Source organism: Macrobrachium rosenbergii, chromosome 13 (assembly GCF_040412425.1).
Source record: "Macrobrachium rosenbergii isolate ZJJX-2024 chromosome 13, ASM4041242v1, whole genome shotgun sequence".
NCBI lineage: Eukaryota > Metazoa > Arthropoda > Malacostraca > Decapoda > Palaemonidae > Macrobrachium > Macrobrachium rosenbergii.
Genome location: NC_089753.1, coordinates 22,066,935 through 22,093,438, shown reverse-complemented (window position 1 = coordinate 22,093,438; position 26,504 = coordinate 22,066,935). Strand labels below are relative to the sequence as shown.

Here is a 26,504-nt window from a genome sequence, read left to right as displayed (position 1 = left end):
CAGTTGTAGACTTATAGCTGAGGAATTCTACTGCTTAAGTAGACGAAAGCTTGTCCTTTTAGCAAAATGTACATAACCTTCATAACCCGCTTGCGACCCTCACTCCTAAAAAGATTTATAGCATAATTCATGAGGATTTAAATCCATTGTTTGCACCCACCAGAGCATTGCGTTATGGTTACTCTGTCATTTCCAAATACCAAAGCGTTATAATATGTTCCCCTTCAAATCAATTTTAAAATGCTTTTGATGTTGTACGTATGGACTATTTTGGCAGACAAAGAAGTGGCTATGGAAACTATAGCAAGAGGGCTATTGCTATTTTTCGTATTCATTATTATTGTTGCTATTAAGTGATAAACGCCATTACCTTTCTAATGTCACTGAAATATCACTTGTGCAAACACGCTCTCCTAAGCATCCCCCTCTCTCTCTCTCCTCCTCCCACACACAACCTACGTAACCTAACCAAATAAACACAAGAAAATATGAGACCCAAATCGACAAGGGGCCTTTCGTCTGCTCTTCAGACATCGACATTGCCAAAGTAATCACTTGTGACAAGAAAATGAACCCTCCACGCCTCGTCTGTTATTTTAAGCCGTAGGCTGTCAGCTTCTACCCCTCTATTTACGGCCGAGTTCGTAGTCATTTTGGATTACTCTCGGAATAATAATAATAATAATAATAATAATAATAATAATAATTATTATTATTATTATTATTATTATTATTATTATTACTTCGTAACTCCCTAAATGATACATGTAGAAATAAAATCCATATTGGCTTAGTTAATTTAAAATAGATTTCTAAGTTAAACTTAGAACAATCAAAGATTATTATTATTATTAAAAATATTATAGAGATGAATGGATTTTTTCGATAATAATAATAATAATAATAATAATAATAATAATAATAATAATAATAATAATAATAATAATAATATGAAGGGAAGTGAATTGACCCTCTTTCCAGCATGTTCTGTTAAAAAGGATGGCAGCAACATTGGAATTGATTTTATACGAAATCTTTTCAGTATATACTTGTTACTATCCTCTTTTCAAGGCTGATATCTGCTAAGAGCTGGCCGATGCACATAATCTGGATAAAGGGGAAAGGCAATAGTTCTGAACATAAGTCACTTTTTATTCTGGTACACAGGCAGAAGTTAAACCTGGCGTGATATAAGCATAGAGGTTCTTTCTTTTTTCAGCACATGGGAACTAGAAGTCTAGAACCTGGAGTGGCAGAGATCTTCGTAGTTTTCTAAGGGCGTTGCCGACGTTTCAGACCGCATCATCGGTGTATCCTCAAGGCGGGGTTGGTCGGTCTGGACAGAATGGGCTCATCAGTCAGTATATGTTACATCGTAACCCCCTGAGTGATGCATGTTGAAATGAAATCCACATTGGCTTAGTTGATTTGAAATAACATTCTAAGTTGATCATCATCTTTATGGAATTTTTCGATAATAATAATAATAATAATAATAATAATAATAATAATAATAATAATAACAACCCCGCGGAGTGAGAGGCCGTCAGTGCACCTCATGCAGTGCACTGTAGGCATTACTCAAGGTTCTTTGCAGCGTCCCTGTGGCCCCTAGCTGCAACCCCTTTCGTTCCGTTTACTGTACCTCCTTTATTATTTGTCTTCCATCTTACTTTCAACCCTCTCCTAACAATTGATTCATAGTGCAACTGCTTTGAGGTTTTCCACCTGTTACACCTTTCAAACCTTTTGCTCTCAATTTCCGTTTCAGTGCTGAATGACCTCATAGGTCCCAGTGCTTGGCCTTTGGCCTAAATTCTGTATTAATAATACCACCTCTCATTCGAAAAGTGATTGAAAATTCGACATAACTAAACCAGTGATGCAGCTTAATAAAATAAATGAAGAACTCGTAGAGAGAAGTAAACTTGACGCAACAAAGACCTCCCTTACGGAAAATGCCTTTAGAATAACATGCTGGTCACAGAGTCAACATAGATGCTAAAAAAATATATTTTTTATCTATCATTACTTTTAAGTGATACATTTTTGTAAGTTTATTGATGTAGATTAATTTTCTTATCGTAAAATATAAATATCGTGGCTAGTGACTAAACCAGTGTAGCCATAATGTTTTAAGCACAGAATTATTGTTCAGTGAACTGTGTGTAGTGGATCACTGTAAAAGAGTAACATAAACTATGAAACGAAGGGTATGAAAACACCAGCCACACACACACTGAATATATTTAGTTTAATTAACATACGAACATCTTCAGGTATACTTATGTGTGTAAATGTAATTTTCAGCATCAAGATGTTTCCCTCAGTACAGAGTCATCAAGATGTATCCCTCAAAGTGACACCACAGAAGAAAAATGGAGCAGTGTCTAAACAAACACAAAGATTCAACCCAGATCTAATGTCCCGGATGCTGACACAGCACGTGCTTCGTCAGGTGGTGTCTGTGGGATGCCCAGAAGGGGCACAGCTTGCATTTGTAAGGCCTCTCGCCCGTGTGCGTGCGCAGGTGAGTCTTGATGTGGATCTCCTGGTTTGCCCTGAAGGGACAATATGGACAGGCGAAGGGCTTCTCCCCCGTGTGAGTCCGCATATGCCTGATGAGTTTGCTCCTGAACCTGGCCTGGTAGGGGCACCAGGGGCAGCTAAGCCCAGTGTCCTTTTGAGAAGTGCCCTCAGGGGTCGGTCCAGCAAGGTCCGTTCTGGAAGTGGGGATCTCCGGGTTGTATAAGGACGACTGGTGTCTTCCATAGCAAGGGTCTTCGGGAGGCATCGCTGTCACCTGGAAGATAGTGATCGTCTCACTCAACAGACTTGAGGTAACAAGTTATTTTCTCACCTACATAGCACTGTCTTGTTGATATTAGAAACACATAGAGACTACAGTAAGTAAAATATTCTCATACCTTTTAACACATTTTAAAACAATATTACTGCTGTTATTTTTTCAACTATAATTATCATTATTATCATAAATAACAGATATATCGGCATTAACATTTCATAAAAATATGTATGGAAGTGATCAGTTATTACAACACAGAATAAAAGACACAGCTTTTTTATGTATAGATTCAAAATGACTCCAGATCTGTTATTGGAATTTGTTATTCTTATTTGTCCAAAATTCAGTCCTGAAAGCTTTTTTAACTCAACCCTGCCCCACCCCGAAAATAGAAAAAGTCCTGGAAATTTCAAGTCAAGCAGTTACTGAGGGGAACTGAGATTGTATAAGAGGGAAAGGTAACCACCACATGCGAAGCAACAGGCTGATAATTAGGTGCAAAGTGACAAGCTGACAATGTAAAAACTGAAGAATGTCTGACGCACTACTTCAAATTTAAAGGGATTATTTCTGTCAGCACAACTAAATGATAGTGGCCCCACCTGAAGGGGCCTGCATAGCCCACAGGAACTACCTTTCACCGCAGAGCTTGTCTAGGTGTACTTCCTAAGTGCCTCTGTGTGGTGGTCTTTGGTTAACAGAAGGACAGTAACAATTATTCGTTTCTGCTGAGGTGATCAAGTTCCACAAACACACCATAAACAGGAATGGTCACTGGAGTTATTAATAATGGATACAAGCAAGGCCTCTTCACATCAACTGAAGGACAAGTTGAACAAAACTCAAAGAATACGAAATGATGTACAGGAAATGGCACCTGCCATTAGAACATATATTTCGCAGAGTAAGTGTCAGTTTCATACACAAAATATGTTTCCTATGTAAAACGAAGTGCACGTCAATATATGTTTCAGCTTTTGTTTAGCACCCAACAGCAAATAAGACCAATGGTAATGGTGGGCATAAATGGTGAATTAATATGGTTTTGATAAGCTGAAAAAGTTTGTTTGTTGCTAAAATGATGCAATGCACTTTCGTCATACACATGACATCTTGGAATTATCTAATATCATATTTGTTATCCAAAGCAAAAACAAGAACTGAAGTGCACTACCCACGGTATTTTGAAACCAAATTAAAGCAAGCATCACCTAGCAATTTAGTAGGTTGAAGTCAGAAAAGAAAGCAGAGATATGACTGAAAAATGGACGCAAAACGATAGATCACAAAATTAACAGTGACTTCCTCTAATTCATTTATATGTCAATAAGGGGGAGCACCTTAACCCCATATCTCGTATATCAACAATTCAGAAACATTACTGAAGAGGCAAAATGGCTTCAGTAACTAGTATATTACAAAAGCACCTAGTTAATGTTTTCAGAAAATAATGTGGCATTGTTTCGCAGAAGCAAAAGATAATGAAACACATTAACGAGAAGAATATTTATTCACTAAAATGCTCCAACTTATATACATCCATAGACGTTCCATTTCGACCAAGAAAAAAGAGTAAATAGTAGATAGTGTTCATCTACATTTACAGACATGCTGTGGAGTTCCTCATTCAGATATCATTAGTCTTGACATATAAACCAAACTCTAAAATCTAAGTGATTATTTGTTCGTTTTTCTTTCATGAGAATCAAATTTCCAGCATCCCATTCTTCTAAAAGGAATCTGCTTCCTTTCCAGAATTATACTCATAAGAGCATTTTCTTCCATTCCAGGATCGCGTTCTTAAGTAAATTTTCCACCTTTCCAGAATCATATCTTTCCCCGAGTTCTTAAAATCAAGTGATCAGTGATTTTCTCAAAATATACTACATCTTAATTTTAAATATGAACAAAACATACTGTTGTCGTAGTGACAATTACGCGATAAGGCTTAATAAGTAATGGAGTCTTTCCATGTGAATTTTTAAAATGGAAATTTCCCTTTTTGTTGTTTTCAGATTGAGCCAGCCATGTGCTGGCACAGGCTCTTTCTTCTAGAGCAGCCCATATGCACTACTATCTTAACAGTTATGGACAATTTTATCACTATTTGTATTCTGTACCTCAAGTGTATTTCCCACCTAAATCTGACCGGGCTAAATATAATTTGTTCTTAGTCTTCTTCTGTGTCGGAGAACAATAAACAATTATTATACTTTAGAAGTATCCTATTGAACGCAGTTCCTGTAGGGTGGCAGTGCTGTCAGTGCACCTCATGCACGGTGCACTGTAGGCATTACTTAAGGTTCTTTGCAGCATCCCCGCGGCCCAAGTTGCAACCCCTTTCATTCCCCTTATTGTACCTCCATTCATATTCTTTCTTCCATCTTACTTTCCACCCTCTACTAACACTTGTTTCATTGCAACTGCGAAGTTTTCCTCCTGTTGCACCTTTATAACTTTTTACTCTCAATTTTCCTTTAAGTGCTGAATGACCTCATAGGTCCCAGAGCTTGGCCTTTGGCCTAAATTGCACTTTCTATTCTATTCTATTCTATTCTATCAAACTCAGTGGCATCTTGGTAGTTGTTTCTTGAGAACAAAAGCAGGCAGTGAACAGTAATCCCAACATACTTCTAGCTTAAAACTTTTCCAAAGACTGATTGTAGTTACACCTTTAAAAGTTCTGCTTTGGCTGGTGGGTCAGCAGGTGACTGTTGAGATTGGACTTCTGCGAACACCTGTAGGAGCAGTGAGAACAGGCATACGGCTTCTCCCCCGTGTGCGTTCGTATGTGCGACTTGATGTTGATCTCTTGAGTGGCCCTGAAGGGGCAGTAGGGACACGCGAACGGCCTCTCCCCCGTGTGCGTGTGGACATGTCTCATCAGGTTGGTGGTCTTGTTGGTAACGTAGTCGCAGTAGGCACACTTGTGCATCTTGCCCCCTGCGTGGCCGCTGCTCTTCCTGGGCTCTGGGGCTCCTGTCCACCTCGGCTTCATCACCTGTTGGGGAGGGTTGGCTTAATATATGGCTCATTCACAAGACTTTTTATATATACAATTTAAGCTTAGAAAGTTTGCATTTATAAAAGCATACGCCAAATTTGATTGCACATTAAGTTACCTGAAAGATACCGCTAATGCACTTTTGTACTTGCTTTGTTTCACTCCTTTTTATATTGTTGTGATGGTGCCTAATTCGGCATCAAGAATAAATCATACCTGATTATTTGTTTATTTTCAGGAGACAACTTCTTTCCCATACAAATGCTCCAACAATGTTATTCCTGAATAGTATATCAAGGCCAGAAATATCCCTTTGTTCAGGCACAACATTCTACGCAAACAGCTGTTTCCCCTTGCATTTTTAAGCAGAAACTCCATAAACTAACGAAGGTTACTTACAACATGTCCAGCGTACTTAAATTTTGCCAATTAAGTCTCTTTCCTTTGTGTATGTTTCTGCTAGCTGGTAGGTTATTTCAGAGATAACCATCTCCACTTCAATGTTACTGTAGTTAAAGTAATTTCCAAAGTAACTCATCTTGTAAATGTTACATTTCCTTGGTTGGCTGGTGTGTTAATACAGACCTAGGTCTTCTAGCCAGTATGGATTTAAATCCAACCTAGGTAGGAAGATTTCTCCATTCGGTTCCTTGGATTTCTGGGCTTTCAGATCCAAGAAATACAGGTTAATGGAGAAGTTCAAGGGTCCTTGTGGCTATTGCATTGCATACAAGACATTTCTACAGTGTTTTCAACTTGGAAGTCTAAAATGCAAAAACAAACAAAATGCAGCAGATAATAATATAATTAAAAAGAGAAATAAACATTGTATTTTCTACATCAAGATTATATTCTTTTTCACACTAACATATATTCTTTTTCGCACTAACATATGAACATATGAAATGATCAAGGTATACTTTCTTTTACGTAAAGTAAAAGTACATATGCTTACAATCAACTGCTAAAATTACAAACCAGAAGTCTAAATTAGAATAAAAATGAATAAAACAGTGTTTACGGATTCATAGTTACTTTCCTCTCACCAAAATCAGAGTATCTTCATGAAACCAGTTATTCATAATCTATAAGGCTCAGATAAATTAGTAATAACTTTGAAAAAAAAGACTTGGTAACAAAGCTGTGTTTGGGACAAGACTTTTTATATGCATCAAATATCAAAAATTAGTTGTAAAATAAAGATAACTGAAATAGTTTTGGAAATGTACCGAATCCTGGCGCCACATAACCTGGATGAATGTTAAAAGTGAAAAAAGTTTTCATTTTAATAAAATGAAACATAAATAGACATTTTACACAAGTGAATTTTAAGAAGGTGAAAATGATGATATATGGGCTTGAATACAAGTAATATTATTTATTTTAAGCTTTAAAAAAGGTAGAAATATATGATAAGACACTGCCTTGAACTAGTCTACTCCCAAAGAGCCCAAAATCATTCTGTGATATTCAGATATGCTTTCGTCTTCTTGAGGCAGAGCGTCCTTGAAACAAAAACATATTTATACATGTTCCAAAAAAAAATGTATACAGGCTCCAAAACATATTAATACGCATTCCAAAACATATTTATGCACGTTCCAAAACCACCTCCCTTTGTACACCCCTCAAAAATACCCTTGAAAGGGATCCCAGCCTAAGACTTGGGATCCAGCTGATGACTGATCATGTGGTGATGCAAACTAGACTTGTGTGACGACCTGTAGGGGCAGCGATTGCATGCGTAGGGCTTCTCTCCCGTGTGCGTGCGTATGTGCGACTTGATGTTGTTCTCCTGGGTGGCTCTGAAGGGGCAGTAGGGACACGCGAAAGGCTTCTCTCCCGTGTGGGTGTGGATGTGCCGCATGAGGTTCGTGGTCTTGTTGGTGACGTAGTCGCAGTAGGTGCAACTGTGGGTCTTGCCCGTGTAAGCGCCCTTCCTTTTCTTTCCTTCCCTTGGCCAGCCCGACTTCGTCACCTGTTGGAGAGGGTGGGCCTTCTTAAGTACTGGTCTATTTTTTGAGTTAACATTGCGTGAGTGCTTACACAGAATTCAATGGATTTTGTTGTTGGGGAGAGTGGAATTAAGTGAGTTGGAAATGTAAGTAATTATTTATTGTAGTCATCAATTCATGTGTTCTTTAAGAAACTTAATAGATTTTCCTTAGATGTGAATTAAATAAATTAATTAACTGCACTGAAAAATAGCCCCACTATGAAATAAATTGATTAATTGCACTGAAAAATAACCCCACTCCCCCCAAAGAAATTGGGTAAAATCATGCAATAGCACCCTTATACAGTACTGTTTTATGAAAAAATCAAACATTTGGGTAATTCTTTGTCCCAGTTTCTACAAACTTCTGTAGAAACCAAGTCAGCCAAAATATGTAATAAGAATAGACATATTCCTCAAAATGATGTATAACAGAGTGTGTGATTGCAGGAGCAATTGTGGACATTCCTTTTATCACTAGATTTTCTGTCTACAGGAGCACTTTAGGGCATCCACCGTTTCAGGTGGTTGATGACTAGTTACTCCAGTCTAAAAGGTTGATATCGGACCTAAATTATATTGGTTCTTGCAGATACTTGCCCTACTAAATAGTTGAATAGTCTTTACAGTATTCATTTATCCTTAATGCAACAGCAACAAAATGAGGCGTCGGTGACTACCGTTCTTGGAAAGACAGTTTTTTACAGATATGAATCAATCCAATTATGTACAACATCAGTTCTCAATGTCAGACCTAGGCAGGAAAACTTAAGATTTTATGGAAAGTTCCATTGCAGTTTTTGTTGTAGATTGCTATCTCAGGTGCATATTGTACAGTATTCCCTCTACAAGACAACTGAGCGGTTATAGAAGTTATAGATTCAGGTGAAAACCAAACGGCACAAAAATGTTTAATGGAGTAAAAAAAATCGTACGCGAAAGAAATTCTGAACATAAGGTGTCATCAACAGACAGTTTTTAAAATATCTTTTTGTATGGTCACAAATTCTTTCATATTAAATGTGGTTTTTGTTGGATACCTCTTAAAAGATAAAAAAAACTCTTCATTAAAAGTAAAGGCCCTTTTAACATTTATTGTTCCTCTTGTTGCTTACAGAGTTTTGTATGTGAAACATGATTAAATAAATACTGAGTATTTAAAGTAGAATCTTACCCTCAGAGATTCCTCTTTTAAAGGGTACCTTTTGACAATTAGTAAACAGAAGGGGAATAAAACCAGATGTTCGTGATATAACAAGCCTTTATTAGGAAACACCAGCGCTGTTCTACTTTCAACTTCCTCTACATGCTACATCCTCAAGACTTTGAAATGTTTAGAACAAACAAATTTCAACTGTTGATCAGGAACGCGTCACAAAGCAAACAAAAGGAGGAAACCGCGTGGGGTCCGTAGACACTTTTAACTAACTTCTCTACGTAAAAATAGATAATTCAGTCCCACAGGAGGGTAGCCTAAATATATTGAGGGTTGAAACTGTCCTTTATTTTGAAGATGATTATATTTGTGATTGATAAAAATTTTTAAAAGTTCTCGTGGATTTAAGTCTTCATTTATGGGATCATCCAAGAAAACCTTACTGTTTAATTGTAATACTAAATGTAAAACAAACTGAAGTCTCAGTTTTGCTAAAAAACACAAAATAATTATTTCAGACATAGCACTAGTTTTCGAAATATGTCTTTGTTTTTGATTGATGGGTGCAAAACAAACCTTTGAAGTTGAGCATGAACTCCAAATATATATACCAACCATAGCTCACAGAAATTTAATCTCATGTACAGTATGTACACATCGTACATTCACGCAACATTTTTCTCATATCATTGGAGGGAAGGGTAATTCCAACTCGGTATTTTCCGTGATCCCTTATTTATTTGATTTTATTCTATGTATCTAACCATCAGCCTATTTTTAACGAAAAACGTACATCGTAAATTGGTGAGAACGAAAACATCATACTGGTGAAAACAAAAACCAAACAGTAAAATTGAAAAAAAGGAAGATGATGAGTAGACAGAGAAAAAAAGCATCACAAAACTATCTAACAAATCATTTTGGCTGGTGACTGCCAGAGGTCAATGCCGTCCTCCTGTGCATCTTCTGAATGTGAGTGTTCAAATTTGACCTCTGGGCCGACCGGAAGCTGCAGTGGGGGCAGGCGTAGGGCCTCTCCCCCGTGTGTTTGCGGATGTGGTCCTTCAGGTTGTTCCTGTGGGAGGCAGTGTAGGGGCAGTAGTTACAGGCGAAGGGCTTCTCTCCCGTGTGCTTCCTCAAGTGCTGCTTCAGCATGCTGGGTGTCACGGCACAGTAGGAGCAGTAGTGGCACTGGTAGGGAGTCTTCCCGGCATGTTTGAAGACGTGCCTCCGGTAGTCACTGAGGTCTGTCGTGGAGAAGGTGCACGTAGGGCACTGGTGGATTTTGCCTGAAGAGGTTGCATGGACTCGAGCTTCTCCTGGGGCATCTCTTGCATCTCCTGCGTTGTCTCGCATCCAGGCCGCGATGCTGCCCACCATCTGTTGAGGAAGGCTCATCTTATTCACTTGTTTCACAAGGGTGGAGGGGGGGAGAGGGGTGGATGGAGGGCAAGCCAAACAGTGATAAATAGATATCAGCTGTACATGTAATGTTCAGTAATGTGCTAAATGTAAAACCAACTTTCTCCTGATTAAAACCTGAGGTGATATTTGTTTTCACATTGTTGCCTTGAAATCTCAGTATTTCGATGCACCTTCTGAATACACCAGTTTGGTTTGTTTTTATCTCCTTAGATCTGGCAGTAAATATCCGAGGCCAATTAACCGAAAACATTAAAAGTTTCTATCTTGTTTCTGATTGGTCAAAGTGTTTGAATTGTAACCTCTGGTGGGTGGTGAATAGCATGAGCTCCTGCCAATCACGATCAAATTCAGTGACATTAGACGCAGATATCTACCATTAGCTCCAACGTTAACAGACAAACAATAAATTTCTGTCATTACTCAACTGTTATGTTTTCAATGATGAAGACACGAGTTAGTGGAAGTTACAAGTTTATGGTTACCATACAATTACTGTGACGAGTATGTATGTATGTATGCATTTGTCATCATGAGAGAGAGAGAGAGAGAGAGAGAGAGAGAGAGAAAATAACTGTACGATGTGAAAAAACACTTTCTTCAAGTTAATTTACATGCTGGTCAATACACTATTTCTGCTTAAATTCTTGTGCTTGCCCTACTCAGTTATGTTATGTTATGTTATGTTATACACACAGCAATGGAAAATATTCTCGGATAACATGAGTGAAACCAGGATTATTTTTGGTTCATGCTCGTGATGACATGTTCATTTGGCAAAGTACCAAGTTTGCATTTTATGAACATCAGCAAATGAAGCACTAGAAGAAAAACTAAATTAAATTTAAGCAGTTTCCAGATTGCAGAGCCAAAATTATTTTCTAGTCTGAGTAAATAAGGAATGACTATATAAGTATGGTACCACTATCAAAACATAAGTAGGTAAGGTTACATCTCCCATACTGGCTATGCTATGTGAGAGAGAGAGAGAGAGAGAGAGAGAGAGAGAGAGAGAGAGAGAGAGAGAGAGAGAGAGAGAGAGAGAGAGAGAGAATTATTTATTACTAAAGGCTCATGTCTGTTGTCTTTGACTCTCTTCATCCCAGTTGTGACTCAGAACAGTCAACTAACAACTGGGTACATGATTCACAACCTAAATTTTTAGACAAAGTAATCATCTCATTAATAATGGATACTCAAGTAAGTTTACTTATTAGGTAATTACTAAAACTAAGATAAAGCAATGGTATGATGACAAAACTGAGAACCCTTAGATATGCCATGGATGAGAATATTGCCTCCGCAAACCCTACCAGTTGCGTAAAGCTAATTATTTCCTATAGAAACTGTAGATCTGCCAATCACCTCCTATGGAACAACCTTGCTTCCCTTACTTAGGACTCAGGGGCATATAATGTTATCAATAAATTCTCAAGCCCTGAAGTGGGATGCCCCATTCCTACATTGGGATTATTTCTACTCATCTTTCTGAACATCCTTAGTGCCACCTACAGGATGGATTTACAGATAGGCATAAAAGACACACCCACAGTGGCACCCTAACCTACCAGAAGATAATGAATGCCACAACGACAATTGACTTTGCACCTGACCATCAATGCCATCAATTTACGGAAGCCCACTGCATCCTGCAACAGCGTCCATCACCTCGCATCCTCCCCACAACCTTGCAGAGGGGACCTGTTGCCAAACCAGCTGGCAGGAGCCCTGCAACCCCCACTTTCTCCCTCCCCTAAGAGAGACATCTATGTGACCACCAGACAGGTGGAAGTGTTATGTTATGCACTACTCCACAAGCAAGAGACCGTTCCGATCTAAGACCAACTCAATTTACAACAACAGGTGGCACACTCCCCATCCTTCCTAACTTTTCATGCGATAGCCTGACCAGTTAACAATACGAAAAAAAAAATTACCAATCACAGCAGTTGCTTACACATTTCCTTAGATTTAAACGTCTTATATAAAAAGCAGTACCTGTATTGTGTTTCCCATTAATTTCATTCATTTTACAGTACCTTTTCTCTGCTAGAAAATGGGCCGGTATTTGTGGAAAATATCTGGACACTTTCAGAAAGTATGTGCCATAGATGTCATTTAGATATTATCAACCCTTCCCATCTGAAGAAAAATATAATAAAGTACCTGGTATCTGGCAAACACAAATGATTCTGTACAAGATCAATGTTGGTGCTGCAAGACATATGTTTAATAATAACATTAATAGTAGGAGGACGAGGAAGAAACTAAAAACAAACAATTTTAAATTTTATTGCACTTCTGTAACAGTTCTTTTCCTCTAACTTTCTAACTTATTCAGACTGAAAACAGGTAGGTAAGAAATAAACTATGACCTTCAGTCATTTTTCTGAACAGTATTTTTCTTTAATCCTTTTTCAGTAAATATGTTATCCTACTATGAGAACATGATATAACCGTAGCTATTTAAAGCCCACAAACTTATACAGTATGAAAGGAAATGGAAATACATTGCAAGGCATATATGTATAATGTAGCTACCAGTAATAACAAGTGATTGTTAAAATATTTTGTTACAATATTTATATTAGATTAACTTAGTCTTAATCAAAGTCTTCCCAGTTCATACATCCCTTATTAAAAAAAAATATGTGAATTCAGTTAAAAAACCAGAAGATTCTGCTTATGTGGCATCTACAAAGAACTATGAAGGAATTGCGATGCTTCCTTTTAAAACAGGCTAAATTTATTTCACATAGGCCTGGGCACTGAGACAAGAGATGAAAATATACAAAACTTAGAAGCAAGTTCCTGCATGCTTATGCACCAGATACACAAAGCAGGAGATTATTAATAAGCTGCTCCAGCAAGAGTTTATGAAATAAGGCAACCTTTGGTTGTTAGTACACAGTAGCATTACCTTTTTGAAATACACCAACTTGTCAGAGCTGAGATTGGAGCACTCAGGGGAATTAATAAAGGAAGTTTAAGAATCATATAACTTTGCACCGCCTTGCTACTTAATACTTACAATTAGGAACATACCCAGAGCAGAATTTGTGATACAGTATATGTATGTTATTCTTCAGTTATAATGGCCTGCTATAGAGCTTGCCTAGATGTGAATGCTGAGGACCTCATTGTAAAACTAGTTGGTTTGGAAGAGGACAAAAACAACCATTTGATCCTGCTGGTGTGACCAAGCTGCACACAAGTCAGGAGTGGTAATCTTCATGGAGCCATTCAGTCATTCACTACAAATAAATATGGGTCAATTACTGTAAGGCTGACTCTAATTTTCATGTAGCCATTTGGTCATTCACTACAAATAAATATGGGTCAATTAAAGGCTGACTTTACTTCACTGCTATGGACAGCCGTCCTTAGACCAGTGCGTAATCATGTGGGAATTGAGGTTGCTTTTGGTTTTTGTGCGATGATCGCAGTAGGGACATGCAAAGGGCTTCTCTTTTGAGTGGGTGCGGAGGTGTGCCCTCAAAACATTCTTGTGAGAGGCGCTATAAGAGCAGTAGGAACAGGAAAAGGGCTTCACCCCCATGTGAATGTTAACATGCTCTTCCAGGCTGGCCTTCCTCGATGTCTTGAAGGAACAGTAGCTGCAGGAAAAGCGCTTGTCGTTTGCAAGGGTATTTGAAGCCACTTGGCAATCCCTGCTATCTTCAGCAATAAAGTTCCTTTGTGTTAGTTGATTTCTGTCTGGAGGCTGGCTGATGTCTGACCACTCACTTCCTGAAGGTATTCCTCCATCAGCCCACTGATAACTGCCCTCCTCAACCTGCCGAAGACGTCAGATTTTAGATATACTGCATCTCAGTTTACCTCAAACGATTATCTTACATTTTTTCATGTCTTCCCTTTGTGACATCAAAATTTACCTGTACCATTGAAACACAATACTTCAGTTTCTTAATTCACAATTGCCTGGGAAGTAAGACTATGTTGTGTAATTTTTAGGAATATTTATATGTAGAGGATTCATAATTTCAACATTTACTTTTATCAGTTTTTTTATATTTTTACATAAGCATAATTTGTCACATATATTTCATCTCTTTCTGTCTTGCATTATATTTGTATTTATATAAAGTATTTAACATTTTGATGTACTGTATACAGGGTTCTATCAATAAGTACAAGGTAAAAAAATAAGCAAACTATATTTAAAAAAAAAATTCACTTGGACACCCGGCAACTTATGTATATTATTAGTAAATCAATGTGACTCTTCATGCCTTGGACTTGACCAAAAATGCACTCATTAAATCTCACTGTTTACATCCTCAATAACCTTATTCATGAATCCAGAGTAATTCAAAGTAATTTTATGGTTACCTTTAACAGGTTCCTTGATAAAAATGCCTGAACTTTGGTTTTAGAGACTACATGCTTGATGTGATTTACAGTTTTTAAGAAACCTGCAACTGAGAGTTATTGTTAGTGTTTTTATTGATCTTAGACCTATCTTCTCTGGTGTTCTTAAGGGCAGTGATCTGGGACCTTGGTTGTTTCTAGTCTGCTAGTGATGTGGTTTTTAATATACTGACAAGAAGGAAATATAGTACTGTAGTATGCAGATAATTTGCTCCTTCAAAAAGCAAAATAAAGATGCAGCTACCTTTAGACCTAGAACTGATTAGGAAGTGGTGTAGTCAGCAAAGCATGAGGCTGAACTTAACCATTCAGAATGTGTGACAGTGTCGTACTTGGTGTTACTTTAGACTCCAGGCTTTCTTTTTCATGGTACTTAAAACATTTATTGTCAAATATAGACTAGAATAGGTACAGTATTGCTTGCAAGGATTCATAGCTGTACAAAGATGATGGTATCAATGCCACTTTCCTCTGATGTTTTTTGTAGAATTTTTAGGTCATTGTTCTCCTGTATGGAGGTCAGGAGCTTTCTCCTGTTTGAAGGTCAGGAGCTTTCTAGGATCTTATATCTTTTTACCCTTGCTACTTTAGACCATTGTCAGTGGGTATTCTCTTGGGCCATCTTCCACAAGCCCTATTTCAATAGACATCTTCCACATAGCCTTCTGTTCTTGTGCCCCAAAACTCAGTGTGAGGTATTTGTTTTGCGGAGCATTAACAGCCACATTCATGTTGGAATACCAGTGTCACAAGCCCCAATACCAAGACATTCATTCCTTTAACTGCTGTTCTATGAAAGGCCTTACTAAACGTGACCTAACCTATCTATGGGGTTAAAAAATGATTTGGGGATGTTTAAAACAAAAAGGATACCATTTGGACGAGTGTTACCTGATAAACATGCACTCTGAGTGTCCAGTAGTCTACAACATGGCTTAAAAATATCACCATTTATGTAGAGAAAGTTTATCATCTGACTGCTTTCCATATAGTTTTGCAAAATGCAGTGTCTGAGTTTTCACTCACACAAACACAAGGTAATTACTGGTGTGAAATGGAAGTGCAGTATAATTCTTTTGATTGACGGTTGTAAGTAAATATGGTCTATGTGGGGAGAACTGTCTTTACACTTCTACATACAATGAAGTTCAGTTCATTGTTATACAGGTATCTTAGTGATTTACCTTACACAATACACATTTAGTTACAGTATTAAGTTATGGATACCAAAAAGTGCACACAAATAAATGGACCACTCAAACACTGAAAAACAAACAGGTGGACTAAGTCATAACACCAGTAATCACTATTTTTTTAGTAAACTTAATAAAAGTAACATACAAGGTAATTGAATACAACAGTACAGTAATGATAGTTTTCAACTGACTTAAAACATAATTAACAAAACACTACTGTTCTTTCTTGTGAATGTCTGTATGCGATCTGAGGGTTATTGCATCTGGTGCACGGAAAGCACAGTCTGTGCAGGCAAAGGGCAGTGCAACATGTCTTCTGATGTGTCTCCTTAACAGGTTTTTACTAGCAGTAGTCAGAGGACAGAAGGGACACTTGAATTTCTCATCAGATCTTCTCTCTATTTCTCCAGGTCTGACATCTCTCTTACACATCTCTTCTGAAGCCAGAACTGAATGTCCTGAACTTTGAACCTCTGGGTGATGTGCCACATGTTCCCTAAATTCTTGCTCATCTTCACAGAGAAGACCACACTGGAAGCATTTGGAAAGGCCTACTGAACTGGATGTTAATCCATTGTCCCCCTCTTGATTCCAAGGATCTGCTTCTGCAACCTGCCAAAGAAAGTAGAGATTTGATTAAACTCAGGGGTGTTCTCAAAGAACTGTGTTACAGAGGAATAGCAGGGTTGAAGAGGATTTGAATTATGAAAGAAAACATTCATACTTTATTTGAAATAATCTTCATTCTTTTGAGAATCAGTTATTGATTTACTAATAAACCATGCATTCTTTTAAGAATCCATTATTATTTTACTAATAAGCGTACTAGAGATTTACTTTTAGTGAAACACTCAGTGTTTTATGTTTGAACAAATAAAAATACAAATGTATGCAGATTTCTTTGTGCAAATTTTAAGTACAGTTTATATGAAGAGCCAAAGTGTTCAGACAAACTGAAGCAGTGTCAAATGAAAGTTTAGTACAGTATATTAAAGCAAGCTAGTGAACAACATAAATGCATATGTTACAATCATTCTACAGAGGCTCTTATTTGAGTTTAATCCAGAAAAGAAACCCGAGTGTTTTAGAAATGACATGTGACCTTGTCATGAAAAATTAATTATTTTAAAATGAATTACTGGACAATTGGAGTAAGTTCACAAGACGTACAGTACATGACATGGCCAGAAAACTTATGTAAAATCAACACGGACTGTCAACACTGATTATGCAGTGAAAAAAGAAATAAAACTGGAAATATGAACAAAGCAAGCTCTTGCTCCTCACAGCTAATAACTATTGCATGCCAGGAAGAGAGAACGTAATCAGTCACGCACAGAAATAAACTTTGTCACTTACCTCGCAGATCTTGAGTCATCCTCTTCTGTTTTATACATTTACTGCATTTAGGGCAAAGAGCAACAGCGGTAGGACAAGGAATAGAGAAGCAACAGGTGAACAAAAGGAAATTTATTTATTTTGCACATCTACACACCACAGTTACACAATTTAATTCTCCAACAGGGAAAGAATGTGGCTAAAGCTAATCATTACTAGTCACCTTATGCTGTGACATGATTATTCTATGTAAATAAAGACATCAACTTTACAAAAGTATTTGAGCTATTGAGCTACCTGGCCTATTAATTACATGAAAATATCCAAGTTTTTGAAACTCAACATTACCTAAATGAATCAATATACTGTAGTATGTACCACTCTTTACCTCACTGAGTGCTGTCTTTTTTACCTCACTGAGTGCCTGTCTTTGGTTTGTGAATCAGGATGTGGCCATTCAGGACAGCCTTGTTTTCCGCACGGTAGGAGCAGTACGAGCAGGCATACGGTTTCTCTCCCGTGTGTATACGGATATGTCTCTCTAATATGTACTGATGAGAAGAGCGAAAAGAGCAGTAGGGACATGTGAAGGGCATGTCCACACTGTGGGTGGTGATGTGCTCCTTCAGGAGGTCCTTGCGCGAGGTGCTGTATGAGCAGTGTGGACACGTGAAGGGCTTCTCTCCAGTGTGCCGCAGGATGTGCCTCTTCAGGTTGTGAATCAAGGGCGTCGAATAGTCACAGTGGGGGCACTGGTGCAACTTCCCGGAGCTGGATGCTTCATCAGCTGCTCTCCTTCTGTCTGCCCAGTGACTGTTCGTCAGCTGTTTGACCTGCAGAGGAGGTGCTTAGCTTACATTCTTTGTACTATATAAATAATAAAATCAATTTATACATCCCAAAATTTGTTAGCAAATTACCTCCAATGATATCTTGTGAATTAAAAATTAAAATTTTCAATTGCCTGTTAAATACAAAATTGTGTTAGTCTTTAAATCTAACAGCATATAACTTAATATGCCATTAAAATATTTGGTTTTTAAATATTAAAATTTTTGTCGTCTTGGATAAGAAGGCATAGTACCATAGCTGCTTAATGTGTTACAAAAAGATGTGAGACAAATAAGTTTCTTGTTTTACGATTTGTTTCCAAATTTTTTTTGCATTTGCCAGGATGTAAAGGAACCCTAACTTTACCAAAAAAATTGCTAGTTAGCTGCACTTCAGGGGAGACTAACTGGTGGTAGGATCTGAAATCCTGGCTAGGGTAGGATGCTTATGTCACATTGGGTCAGGATATGTCGTGAAAGGTAACAACACTGTGTGTGATACCGTAGGCTACCCCAATTACAGCATTACAAAGTGATAATGGTTTTGGAAAATACATGTGTGGTCATGTTATATCAGTTCATTTCAGATGACAAAATCTATACAGAAAACATATTTCAAGATATGCTTATGAATGAAAAATTGTTGCATATCCAGAAGAAAAAAGTTGTGACTGGTTTGTGGAAGACAGTAAGAGTCTGCGAGATTAGAAAATACCTTGTTACTTCTGCAATAGGTTAAAAGTTTGATTCCCAAGGGAGTCCAAACATATTAGGTACATTTTGTCAAATCCCAATGCACCTTTAATAACCAAAGCAGCAGTTTGTGTACCTGATAGTTGGTGTACTATGATGGGTCTCAGGAAGGTAAGTGCAAGCAATCTCATCTTTACAAACTTGCTTACAGTCAAAAGGCTAATACTTTTACACACACACACACAAACATATATACAGTATATATATATATATATATATATATATATATATATATATATATATATATATATATATATATATATATATATATATATATATATATATACATACATACTCACAGTAAGTATTGGAAGAAGGCTTATGTAGTCATGAGAAAGGTTAAGGATATAGCATAGTATTCCAAGTTTTTATTCAATAAAAAAAAAGGCACAATTAATGATAAAAGAAACTGGCTTCCTTCATAGTACTCAAAACCCATGCATAACAGATAGGACACTTGGTTACAATCATAAAGTATGACAAAGTATTGTGCAACTGGTGTTGAGAGAACCTTCACAAATGAATTGCCCCTAAGCACTTCATAAATTAAGCATCTCATACCTGAAAAATGCTTTTTCAAGTCCACTGATACAGCACAATAATCCTTTTCAGAATATGACTGATATTTTTTATTATAGTTAAATATCTTTGTCTGCGAATCGTTAGATCTGATATCTACAAATACTGACATATTTTGATATTGTCATGAGAAGGGATGAGGAAGTAAGTTAGAGAAGCGGTAGATGTGGAAATAGCAGGACAAAGACTTATGGGAAGGACCACGGAATCTGGGAAAGAGGGCAAAGACCAGATGGGAATTCAGGCAGAAAATGTGCAAGATAGAAAATGGAAAAGCTCATGTAAAAATTTTAATTATGATAATCATTTACAAACAAAATACCAAGTTACAAGTCATGACGACAATGCACCTCCTTGAAATGATAAAATATTTGGTCCTACTAAGCTGCTTCCACATTACAGTAAGTACTATCAAAAGATCTCAATTTTACGAGTGTTGAAAGAGCTTCATACCTTCCCTACCTGAATTCTGCAGAAGGTGGGTAAAAGAAAAGGTGACACATTTTTAAAACAATATATATGACTTAGTGATTGAGATGTTGAATTTTCATTACTGCAGTTTATTCTGATGAGTAACCATATGAGAATTGAGGTTTGTCTTGCACGCAGCACGGTAAGGACAGAGCGAGCAAGGGTATGGCTTTTCTCCAGTGTGCGTCTTAACATGCCTCTTCAGTACGTTCTTGTGGGATGCCTTGTATGTGCAGAAAGGGCAGGAAAATGGTCTCTCTCCAGTATGTCTGTTGATGTGTTCATTCAGAATGTCCTTTCTTGTCGCTGAGTAGGAGCAGTAACGACAAAAATAGCGTTTTCCATCATTATGCCCTAGGACATGTTCTTCCAAATCCTCGGCACCTGTCGCTGTATAAGGACAGTGAGGGCACTGGTATGCCCCAGCTGAGGAGGTTGGAGGACATTGGTATCTCTGAGGCCAGTCATCTGAGGAAGCATTCTCACTGGTCCACACAGGATTTCTGGCATCCATCATCACCTGCCAATGGGAAGGTCAAGTTCTTACTTGATACAAAAATTTACTTGATACAAAGAACTGCAAGTCAACTCACACAAGGACTACAGTTATATTCAGTTTTAGCGTAAAAGAAATTGTGAAAAAAAAAATTAGACATGTTTTCCTGTAGAATGTTACTTTAATTGTCCCTCAACCCCGTATTATTACACATTTACATTTAAAAAGCTTTTGTAATACTTTTACCATCAGAGTGTGAATATCTGTAGATTTTAGACTTAGATATTACAAAGAGGTGACCACAAGACTTTAGAGACATCAGGAACCAAGAGGCATGAATGGGCCAATAAAAAAGATACTTGCAAATAGGTGAGCAGAAAAGACTATGTGGGTCTGTTAAACTGAGAATAAGGCTATTCAGAAGGTGAGAGGGCATCAGGAAGAACTTGACTAGTTGAATAACACTTAGACTCTGCATACAAAAAGAGATGAGTGCTCAGATAAGAACATATCAGTAGATGTAACAAAATTCTGGTAAGTCATGCTCACTCAGGATGAAGCACAACATGATATTTTTTTAAAATATATACAACACAAAACTATTTCATTCTTCTCCCCCGTAGGGAGGATAGTGCTATCAGTGTACCATCGACATTACATATGGGTCTTTGCAACGTCCCTTTCGCCCCTAGCTGCAACCTTTTTCATTTCCTTTTACTGTACCTCCGTTCAACTTCATTTTCTTCCATCTGATTTTCCACCCCCTCTAACAATTGTTTCATAGTGCAACTGCTTTGAGGTTTTCCTCCTGTTACACCTTTCAAACCTTCTTACTGTCAGTTTCCCTTTCAGCGCTGAATGAGGTCATAGGTCCCAGCACTTGACCTTTGGTCTAAATTCTATACAGGCAGCCCCCGGATATTGGCGGGCTCGGTTATCAGGGATCTGGTTTTTCGGAGCTTGCCTAGCGACGAAAATTGGCAATTTTCGGCGCCGATTCCCGCTTATCGGCGCTGATACATAAATAACAGAGGCGCCGATAACCAAAAATTGGCGGTTTTCGGTGCCAATAAGCCCCGAAAATAGCCAAAATGAGCAGATTTTTGGTTATCAGCGATTTTCGCTTATCGTCACACCGTCGGAACGGAACCCCCGCCGATAACCAGGGACTGCTTGTATTCTATTCCGTTCATTTTTGTCTTTAGATGCTCCAAATACCATTTAAGACATAAATTACTGAACTCAACAAAGGCATGTTTTTAGAACATGCCTGAATATATCAGGTTTCTTGCACCTGCATAGCCTATACCAATTGCTCCATATCTATTGCTAGGTTGGACTGCATTGAGAGCAACTTCCTCTCACAGAGTGTACTGGCTCTTGATGCATCTTGGGCTCAGCTTTTACAGCGATTTTGTTGGCAATTATACGTAGTTGCATTACAAGAAACGATAACCCATTGCAAGAAAGATTCCCTAAGTGCACTCCAATCTTAGCGGAAATTTAATACAAAACATCAGTTGTATGGAAGGTTTCAAGCTGGATATAAGTATTAGAAAATCACTGTTGCATACACAGTAACTACTGCTGAGTACTTGTATTAGTGTGCACAACATTGACAAGCAATGAAAAAGTAGACAGCTTGGCAAGGACTACACAGTATCAACAAAGGCCTACGAGACTTGATGAATTTCCAGTTACGAACATGTTTTCATTCATTAAATAGACAACACGCAAAGGAAGGTGGAAACCACCATCTGCCTCTAAGAATTGGCACACACCTTTGTGTGTGTTCTTAACTGGTCAGTCCCTGCCTTTTTGCTTGAGTGCCTGGTTCCCTTGATTGTGCAACCCCGTTGCCACCAATACCTTGTACTACAATTTTGTTTTTCACCAGTTTCCAGCTGGCACTAGAAGATTTATCCTTACGTTAAGACCATAGGTTTGTTAGCTACGAAATATCCAAATCAATTAAAAATTTGTACTTTTTCAAAATATGTATCATTTGTCATTTTTTCCATTTTGTGGAATTACTGTATTTGTGAGTTAGCTTGCGAATGTTTGATAACCATTTTTTTTATCAAAAGTTTATTTTTTCTGTTGCAAATTAGAAAATTCCTATCATTGATGAACAAGTCATTTAAAGTATTTTTAGACCAAGATACAAAGGCAATCAGATAAAAGATTTTTTCACTTGTTTGTTCTGTGGCTATCGTACGCCACACTATTTCCAACATGAAAAGCTCCTGATTACTTTGTTCTGTGGCTATCGTGCGCCACACTATTTCCAACATGAAAAGCTCTTGATTACTATCTAAAGTGAAATAAATAGCTGTTGTAGTGTCTATAAAACAAAGTTAAGAAAGCAGAGTAATTTATTGTCTTGAAATGTATCATAACATAAAAGCTTCATTCTTACAATATGGAATTATACTTACATTTCTTTAGTCCCCTAAATCAATGTTACAAAGTTTCCAGCAAGTAAATGTCACAATGCACTGTACACAAATCAGAATTATGTCCGATGTTTCAGCATATGAGTATTCAAGTTAGACTTCTGTGCAGAACGATATGGGCACAATGGGCAAGCATATGGTTTTTCTCCTGAATGCATTCGTTGGTGAACAGTTAAAACACTTTTACGGGCAGTTGTAAATGAACACTGGGGACAGCTGAATGGTCTTTCTCCTGTGTGGCGGGAATGAATGTGCTCTAGTAAAACATCTTTCCTGTTAGCTCCATAGTCACAGTACTGACAAGTGAAAGGCTTCCCTCCAGTATGTTTACTAATGTGGCTCTTGATGGCACTACTCTGGGATGTTGAGAACCTACAGTAAGGGCAACGATACATCTTGCTGGTGCCATCCAGTTCCGTTCTTTGCTCTCTGGTGATTCCTCTTGCATCGGCCCACTCAGAGTTAGATTCCGCCTCCACCTGTGGAGGAGGCCTTATTTAATTCACTGCAATTGACACCAAAAGAACTAAACTAGGTTACATACATAAAAATGCCCTACCAAACTCTATATATTCATGCATTAGTGAGGAAATATATTTAGCAGTGACCCCATGTGTAATGTTTTCACAAGAAATTCAAGGCTTAAGCTGGTTGTAAATCTTAATCCATTTCAATAGTAATTTTGAAAAGCTGGCATAGAAAATGCAATGAATACAGAAACGAACAATGATTTGATCGTGAAAGTAAAGCTGTCATTGAACCGACTGATGCAAAAAAAAGCATCCATTCACCACTAAGCATATTTACAAAGTTTAATCCCACACATCCAATAAAGGCGCAAGCTGCATCTTAGACCATCGAAGTGTAAAAATTTTATACTCAATATTTCAGTAAAGCCGAGAATGGAGTAAGTATCCACCAAAACAAAGAATTGATACAAGAGACCATTTGCTTACTGAATATGCATGCATAAATCGTCAGCCTCATCACCACATAAAATCCCTGTGGTCCAAAGAATTAAAAGGCAATTGTCTTGAGAAGATAATTGGAGGACTTCTTTAATTTTATTTTATAATTTTCAGATAAGTACTAGCTTCCATCCATGAAGTTATAAACATAACTACAGGATATAAATAACAATATCAGACAGCAAAATGGAGGGCTAATGTACATATTTTGAAATTAACACTCTCTGTACTAATCATTTGGTTCATTTCTTGGTGTGAAATAAAATGTTTCAAAAAACCCTTAAAATTGTTAGATAAATCACTAAAATTTATCTAACACACTGTGCCCTTTGCTTAGCCATTTTAGATCCTTGACTTATACTATAAGTTTAAGGAGGAAGATGGGTTCAGTTACAGGGCAAGCAAGACCCCTTATAAAAAAAAAAAATTTCCAATACATATATGTTCAGTCATATCCTTAATCCCAAGCTTATTTCTCGTATAAAAATTACATATAAAATATTCTAAGTACTGTACTGTATAGCCAGTAATCATTATACAGACACCACCCTACTTGTGAATAGTCAACTTACAAACATTCAGAGATACAAACAAACAGGATCAGAGCACTCCACTTTGCCACCAGAAAGTTCAAATTTTGTTTTGCGTGCCTATTCTGTACATACAGTACTGTATGTACAGTTTGTTGTGTTTTAGGATGAAAAAATGTACAGTACTATACTGATTTTGTATCATACTGTACCTAAATAGGCATGAAGAGCACAGTAACCAGCTTACAAACAATTCAACGTGCAAACTGCCGTCCGGATTGTAACTCGTTTGCAAGTAGGGTGGTGGTGTCTGTACAGTCTGTAATATTGTTTTGTCACTGTTATGAAGGGGAATGTTGAAAGTCCAGTAAGATAGAACCATAGAAAATTCACCACATCTGCGAATTTGTTTCCTGAATAATGTATACATTATCAGTTTATCATTTCCTAAACTCTCTCTGAAAATATACAGAGTTCCTTAAAAACAAGTTAAAGAAAGAAAAGAGGGAAAAAAAAAAAGGATCTACAAGCCAGAACGAAGTCACTTTTGTTATGAAGTTATTTTTATGCTGAAGAATCAGTAGGCAATGTTGGATCTGTGAATGTTATTGTACAGTATACTGTATATGAAACTGATATGTACTTCTGTCAAACTTACATTACATTTCAATAGTAGATTAACTCCTTTACTTATTAGTGTACTGGAAAAGAGTAAAGGTACAAGTTCTTCCTCTGGATCATAATATCAGAATTGCACTAGTGACCTTTTACATTGCTTGTAGCAATTTTGTAAGCTTTGTTGAAAGACTTTTTAAAAGTAAAGTCAGTGCACAGGACAGATCTGCTTACATCATCATAGACACAAGTAGATATAAGGGGTTATACTTTATCAAACAAAGTACATAAATCCTTATGTTAACTTGTATTCAAGAGTAGATCACGAATATCATGTAAGAATTATAGCTTGTAACTGGCAGGAGCAGATTACTGTAATCGCATGCTGGATGCATTTGACATGTCCTATTCGAGATCTTTCTGAGCCTTATCCTTCCATACTACAATTTTCCTTGAATCTAGATAGACTCCTTCAACTTTAAAAATTCTGAATTTAAGGCTTTGAGTCTTACCAATGAGTTTGCCACTTCTCTCAGCTGCTTGGAACGTCACTCTTCATAATCCTTAATATTTTAAGATGCAAAACTTATGAGGTCAGTTGTCACTGCTATTCAACTTCCACACGATATGAAATGGCATGGCAACTGAGTGAGTCCTTTCATCACCATATGAAAATAAGGAACCCGCTGACCTTTTCCACAATGTTCTAAACATTTGTTTTGTATCATTTGTTATTGAGACAGTATATTCCATTTTTAATTTTATGAATTGTCATCATTCTTTAAATTACTTTGTTTCGAAACATGTCCGACTCATTATTCAAGATCAGTAAATCCATTACTGTACACATTTCTTGATTGATTTCATTGTAACAAATTTAAGTACCAATGTATTACTGAAGTAATTACAACAGTAAATTTAAAATTTCCACCTTAAGGTTTCATATTTTTAAGAAGATAATTCACAATTTCAACACAGCTGTATAGTGACATAACAAACCTTTCTTGGAAGTTAATTATTTATTTTTATCAAATGATAATAATGTCAAAAATTACGTAAAAATTTTATTGCCTCTTACAAATGTGGGTGAGAAATTGATGATCATAATGTTCCCATTCATTCGAAAATATACCTAGCTTGGTCTGTTTCAGCTACAACATATTAACAAATGATATTTTCTCAATAAATCAGATAATTCTAAACTTCATAAATCATACAGTAAATAGTCTTCTGCACTGCAAAAACTTTCAAAACCACTTAACTCCCTGACTGACATTCCAGACAATAGTATTGCCTTTACATTTAAAACATGATCATATACTTGACAATGTTTTCAGTGTTGGTAAACACTTTTTTAAAGCATACCACTAGTTGATGCTAAGAGAATACCAATTACTTAATAAAGATTTTGTGGCTTCAAGATGAAATAGTCAGGTTCTACACACACATTCACACACACTCTCTCTCTCTAATGTAAAATATGGACCATCATTAAG

General features: G+C 37.1%; 1 protein-coding gene across 6 annotated transcripts in view; it reads right to left on the bottom strand.

Annotated features, from left to right (window-relative positions):
• The window catches only part of LOC136844994 (zinc finger and BTB domain-containing protein 14-like), a 256,025-nt gene that overhangs the window by 41,345 nt on the left and 188,176 nt on the right, over window positions 1–26,504 (bottom strand). The window contains exon 6 of one of the 6 annotated variants that reach the window (XM_067114505.1): window positions 6,600–10,342. The exons of 1 other annotated variant lie outside the window; for it this stretch is intronic. In XM_067114505.1, the coding sequence (XP_066970606.1) occupies window positions 9,878–10,342 (465 nt within the window). In that variant the 3' untranslated portion in view covers window positions 6,600–9,877. Of the gene's footprint in view, window positions 1–6,599; window positions 10,343–12,660; window positions 14,181–17,427; window positions 18,144–22,796; window positions 23,375–26,504 lie in introns of those variants that run through there. 4 more of the 6 variants (XM_067114542.1, XM_067114511.1, XM_067114515.1 and 1 more) reach the window with 4 other exon arrangements.